Raw genomic sequence first — 6,698 nt, 5'->3', positions numbered from 1 at the left:
AAGATGAGACCAAAAGTGAGCAAGTGGGCCTCACTGAAGGAAATGGTGGGTAGGGAATTGAAATTCCTATTGTTGAAACGTCCCTGGCTCTATAGTGATGTTTAAATGGCATCCATACCGTTCATAGCGTCATTCCTACTGGGATGAACTGACAACACAAATATTATTGTGATTGAAAACTTCTGTGGCCCAACAAATATTTCAACCGTAGATGTTCAATCCTCATATTTTCAGCCCACTTTAGTATTGGATCCGGCTCATTTTTGGTCACATGTAATAAAATGAGCTGAAAAAGCGGATGGGCAGTGTGGATTTCTCACAAAGCCTCACCTAAGTTCCCCGCAAACGAAATTCCTGCGGAAGGCTTTTGCAGGGAAACCACGTCCTACGGAATTTTCGCGGGAAAACCACGTCCTACCTATTCCACTAAGGACGCGGATTTCTTGTGCAAGAAGTTACTGCGCTGGAAATCTAGATAGGCCCACCGTTATGTTCGTAAGAAATCCACTCCGACCATCCATTTTGTGAGCTCATTTTAGTATATGGAACTAAAAATGAGCCAAATGTAATAGTCAAGTGGGCCGAAAACATAAGGATTGAACGTCCACCGTTGAAATATTCATGGGGCCACAAAAGTTTTGAATCAGCATAATATTTGTGTTTTATGTTCATCCTAGTAGGAATGACGTTATAATCAGTATGGATGACATGTAAACATCACTGTTGACCCAAGGAAGGTTTCAAGGGTAGAAATTTCCCCAGTCACTTTTTTCTTTAGTTCGGCCCACTTAAGTCTTGGATCCTACTCACTTTTAGTATCAAGCCTTAAAATGAGCTCACAAAACGGATGGACGGAGTGGATATGTCACAAACATCACCGTGGCCCCACCAAAGTTCCCAGCACAGTAACTTCCTGCCAAAGGCTTCTCCAGGAATTTCTATGGAATTTCTGGGCCAACGCGTAGGGTAACCGCGTATCCTCTCACACCGTGCATAACACCCTGCGCGCCACACAAATGGCTGGGTAAGTCGTACACCGTGTACTTTGGGACACAGACTTTGAAAGTCTTCGGCAGGCAGTTTCTGCACGGAATGCTAGGTGATGTTTTTGAGAAATTCGACTCTTATTCCATTTTACGAGCTTATTTTAAGATTTTAGAATAAAAAATAAAAAATTGGATCCGAAACTCAAATGAAACTCAAATGATACATGGGATTAAAAAAAAAATGGAGAAAAAATGTCTAGAGTTGAAACCTACCTCCAACTTGATATTTATATTTGCTATCCAAACCCATTATAAGGTCACCTCAACGGATATAAAGTAAAAATGTTAAAGAACTTAGACAGAAGACTTTTGCGACCATTTTTCAACCGTGGTAATTGAATTTCATTGTTTTCTTTTGCTTGACCTACTTAAGTTTTGGATCCACCTCATTTTCTTTTATATCACAGCAAAATGCTACTGCAAAAGTGTACGGACAATGAAATTTAGAAGCGGGTTGGCTGGTGTACTACATACCAGCTATGTAGCTGATGCATAGACGGTAGTAAGTTTTGTGGGTCCCGTCATGAGGTATGTGTTATATCCAAACTGCCCATCCAGGTTTTGAGTATCCTTGTAAGAATTGAGGTAAAAACGAAGACAGATATAACAATCAAGTGGACCACATTGAAAAAAGCAGTAGAAGATTGAACGTCTACCAATGGAATCCTTCTGGGGTATGATCAGAAACAAAACGTTATTGTAGGCCCTACGAAAATTATAACAGTGAAAATCATTATCTCTGCTGCGATTTGTGGTGTAGTCCATTTGATCTTTGAAAATGATTCATTTTTTTGATAGTACTCTAAAATGATTTCTAAAATTGGATAAACGGTGTGGATATAATAAATACATCATTGTGGGGCCATGTAACTTTGATCTCCTTTGAACCGTTCGTACAACTCGGAGCTCGAGGAGCGTCAGCGCTCGTCTTCGCCCGACACGTACGGTACACCAGCCATTCCGCTTCCATGAAATTTCTAACAAACACGACGGTGGTCGGACGCGGATTTCCTGCGAAATCCTTTCGCAAGAAGTTTCTGCAGTGGGAAATTAGGTGGGGCCCACTGTGATGTTTATGAGAAATCCTCCCCGTCTATTCGTTTTGTGATTTCATTCTAGGACATTTTACCAAAAATGAATCGTATCCAAAGCTCAAGTGAGCCGTACTAAAGGAAAATGTGGTTAGGAAAATTCCTACCGTTGAAACTTTCCTGGGTTCAACAATGTTTAGATGCCATCCATACCATTAATAACATCATTCCTATTGGGATGAACTGAAAACAAAAATATTAGCATGAATCAAAACTTCTATGGCCCCACGAATATTTCAACTGTGGACGTTTAATTATCATGTTTTCGGCTCACTCGAGCCTTGGATACTGTTCATTTTTGGCAACATATCCTAAAATGAACTCACAAAACGGATGCATTGGGAGGATTTTTCTTAAACATCACAGTGGGCCCCACCTGAGTTTCCAGTGCAGGAACTTCCTGCGAAAGCGTTTCGCAGGAAATCCGCGTCCACGGTGGTCCCATTTATCATCCAAGTGCAGATAGTTCCCGCGTAATGTTGGTAACGTATCTTCGCAGATATTAGCAATGCAAAATAGTGTGTAATTTCCAAAGCGCGTCTCTCTTTGCCTTTAAAAACCCTCTCTCTTCCATCCTCACTGTAATCAAATCAGCAAAAAGCCGAAATTTCATTTCTTAGTGCGTGAGAACTATCTCAAGGTCGGGTGGTGCGTGATCTTCTGCGACGAGCTTCGGTCGGAAACAACAGCCAATTCACTGTCGATAAGAACCATAGCAGACGTCTGAAATCAGTCTCTCCTCCATTCTCCTGTCAGATTGTCCCATCTCACCCTCCGACGTACAATCAAGGGCGTGATTTAGCTACACATCTCGTAGAGAGATCATATTACAACATGGTTTTAACTAAGATCGATCATGATAGCCATGAGCATATGCTTACACTGAAATGTGACAAAACACCATACATATGCCATGGGTGTCACGAAATCGGTTTCGGGTCCAGATATGGTTGCATGCCATGCAACTACCATCTTCACAAGGATTGCGCGTTGGCCACGCCATACACCTTCCACCCTTTCTTTGAGGACTGTAACTTCAAATTCTTCACACGCCCGCCAGGCAAGCTCGAGAGATGCTGCGACGCGTGCGGTAGGAACGTGCAAGGGTTCGTCTACCACTGCGAGAAATGCGGGAACGACTTACACCCATGTTGCGCACAGCTCCCACGTGTGATAGGAGACGACAAGATGAAGCTACATCTCCACCACAAGGTCAAGTCCAACTGCCACAGGTGTGGTTGGATGAAGGTTAGAAAAAAAGAGAGATCTTGGTCTTATGTGTCCACGAGCAAAGAATACTGTTTTCATGTGTCGTGTGTGAAGGATATGTTGGTGGAGGAATGGGAGAAGGAGTATTTTGGTCATGATCATGAAGAGGTTGGGAAGAATGGTCTTGCATTACAGATCAAGGTTCCAAAGCTCCAATTGTCAGTTCCCAATAATAAGGGTGCAAATGGGAAATTTAACAAGTATTGGAATATTATAAAAGTAGCCATCCAGGTAATCATCTCTATCCTTGTTGGAGATCCAACGGCTTTGGTTGGTGGTCTCATCACATCTGTCATCACATCTGCCTTCTCGCCGTGATACGTGTTTTGGTTTCAAGTGGTCGGGATATCTTCGCTAGTGTGGCCTATGAAGTTATAAACTATGTTACTTGCCTCTATGGTCTTTGGTTAGGTATGGATCTTCCTTCTGGTCCTTGGCCTGGTGCACGTGTGTTTTTATCCTTATTCAGGATGTAAATTTATTTTTATTTGTATTTTTATTTTTTTCTTGGATCAGGGTTGGGGATGTAAATTTATTTTCCTTGGCTAAGGGTTTGGGATGTTAATTTCTTTTATTTGTTTTTATTTTTTTATTTTTTTTCTTAGCTTGAAGTGTAGGTTTCTCTTAACTTTTTATTTTTTACCCGAGAAGTGGTTGAGGTCTCCTTGTAATCTCTTTTGAGCTCTTTATATTTGTAATTTTTTGTATTTGTGTCTGTGCGGAAAGTATTGAAATTCTGCTGAACTTATATATAAAGAGAGTATGATAGCCTATGCATCTTTTTAGGTGAGAACTCGTGAGCACCTTTATAAACTTGTCATGACCACAAAATTGGAAATTTCCATGTTATGCGGCAATGTGAGAAACCTCATTGCCCAACTTTTATCCTGATACAAAACTTTGGTATGACCCGATGGATTTTGGATCAAGCTAAAAGTTGGGCCACAGGAGTTTCTGCTTAGGCATCGCCTCTCTCTCTCTCTCTCTCTCTCTCTCTCTCTCTCTCTCTCTCTTTTATTTATTGTTAGTTCACTTTTTTTTATTAAAAAAAAATGACAAATTTCATTGATAAACAAAGATGCTTTACAGATGACTTATTGTTAGTGCACTTATCTATGCATGTATTTGTCAATCACGTAAGTCTATATATTAGTGAGTCGGTTGATCCTTTAGAAGCTAAAGACCAAACACACAAGCATGGAGCATTAAGGAAGTCAAGAAGAGGTACATTGATATGCTTTAGTGACCATATACTACACTCAAAATAAACTTAGCCTCTAGATGATCAAGCCTTAATAGATAAATATATGATTGATAATTACATAGCCTTAGGAGCCAAATTGAAACATAATAAAATATGCTAAAAGATGTGCAAAGCTGTTGTTAATCAAACAGTTCAAAAACAACAATTTTTTAGTAGTCATCGATCATGACGATGGATTTTGATAGAATCAAATGGTCACTCAATCCGATCGAAGAAATTATCCAACAACTAAATGAAAATTTTCTGGAGTTTGTTGATGGGATCGAAAGTGAGCTCAACCCTATCGAATAGCCTTTCAATATTATTGACAGATTCATTAACTAGTTATTTTATAGTTATTACAACACTTTTTTTTTGTGGTTCTTCGGCAAGATGATGTATTTTTGTGCAATAAAAGCTTAGGTGATTCATCGCTCATATCTTACATCCTAAGCCTATAAACTTATGACATTTAATTCATCTTCTCGAGCTTTACTACTTTAATAAAGAATGTTTTTACCTCTATATTAAAGATGAACTCAATCTCCACCTTATTCTAAAGATTAGACATGAATTTATAGTCAAATCGTTGTCTAAATCTCCTAGAACACCTAAGTAAATCCTTCTTAAAAAACAACTATCATTTTAGTTGTAGAAGATTCCATTATCCTCCACCATCTTGGTCACCTCATTGGGGCATCTTATATAAGATGGTTGATTATAAGAGCTGAAGTATCGACATCAACGATCGAGATTGCACAAAGAGAGTTAATTAAAGTATGGGAGAGCATTGATCAGGAAACTCAAGCAATGCACTACAAAGGGGTTCAATCCGACAACCAAAGTTGTTATTTTAAGAGTCAACACTATTTTCTTGTGTACTATTGAGTTTAGAATTTATGATTCAAAGTTGAATAGGTTCTTGTGTAGGACATGCGCTCTTGTATAGGGCCAAATTCACTACAAATGGGCTCAATTCGACAAGTAAAGTTGTTATTTTAAGAGTTAACATTCTTTCCTTGTGTAGGATTGAGTTTAAAATTTGTGATTTAAAGTTAAATAGGTTCTTATGCAAGACCTAAACTCTTGTGTATGGCCAAATTTACCGGACACGTGTGTATATATTAATTTCTATTGGAAACCTCCGGCGAGAGTGTCTGTAGGGCCTTGGATTAGGACCACTTGTGGTTATTGGTTAGCCGATAAAAAACCAACCAAAGTCTCTTGTGGGAGCTACCGACATTGGTGGAAACATGTTTTTCTGATACAAAAGTATACGGTGTTAGGTCTTTGTGTAAGGTTGTAAAGGTTAGGGAAGAATCTATTGAAAACTCATAAGATATTAAATACCAGTACACTTGAGGAGAGTGCATCTGCCAAGAGTGGAGTAGAGAAATCAAACCACTATATATGCTTATGTGTTTGATTAGTTAAACTAAATAAATGCCGGAATTAAATTGTATATTAGGCACTTAACGTACAATGCACACTCAACTTACTATCTCTTATAAACTAGTTACTTGATTGGAATATCATTGGTAGTCTGTGTTATTGGACTCACTTTGGCTTAAAAGCCTTAGCATTATTTTGACATATTAATTTTACTTGATAAAATATATTAATTAGGCAAATAATTTTAACATAGTCCTATTCATCCCCCTCAGGACTTAATCATAATTTTAAAACCTCTGTCAAGCTTCCGCATGCATCGTGGTAAATTATTTCATGCAACTTCACTAATATCAGGTAATATTTTGGTAAATTAAATAGAATATTGTGGATGTACTCATGCACATAAGGCATGTGGAAAATTTTATACAGTCTTTTAAACTATTGATTGTTTCATTGAACTGTGGCCACCCAACAAATGGACCCCTAATCTTTTAGGTCATGGAATATACATGTAACGTCTTGAATTTTTGCTATTTTGGATTGCTAAAAATCCTTTAAAATTTTTTTATATATAACTAGCCTATGTCGTCACTTAGTGACCCTTAATGCTCGAGGTAAGCATATACGTAAGTGATACCAATAAAGAATGGCACGAAT

General features: G+C 38.5%; 1 protein-coding gene across 1 annotated transcript; it reads left to right on the top strand.

Annotated features, from left to right (window-relative positions):
• Window positions 1–3,091: 3,091 nt before the first annotated feature.
• LOC131244261 (protein VACUOLELESS GAMETOPHYTES-like) lies at window positions 3,092–3,724 on the top strand. Its single transcript, XM_058243894.1, has one exon. It carries the CDS (start codon window positions 3,092–3,094, stop codon window positions 3,722–3,724), a length of 633 nt encoding a protein of 210 aa, XP_058099877.1.
• The last annotated feature ends 2,974 nt before the right edge of the window (window positions 3,725–6,698 follow it).

This window comes from Magnolia sinica, chromosome 4 (genome assembly GCF_029962835.1).
Source record: "Magnolia sinica isolate HGM2019 chromosome 4, MsV1, whole genome shotgun sequence".
Classification (NCBI taxonomy): domain Eukaryota; kingdom Viridiplantae; phylum Streptophyta; class Magnoliopsida; order Magnoliales; family Magnoliaceae; genus Magnolia; species Magnolia sinica.
This window is presented reverse-complemented; position numbering and strand designations above follow the sequence as displayed.

Excerpts from the sequence above, each read along its gene's own strand:
- LOC131244261 (XM_058243894.1), top strand. The coding sequence starts at position 3,092 with ATGCCATGCAACTACCATCTTCACAAGGATTGCGCGTTGGCCACGCCA.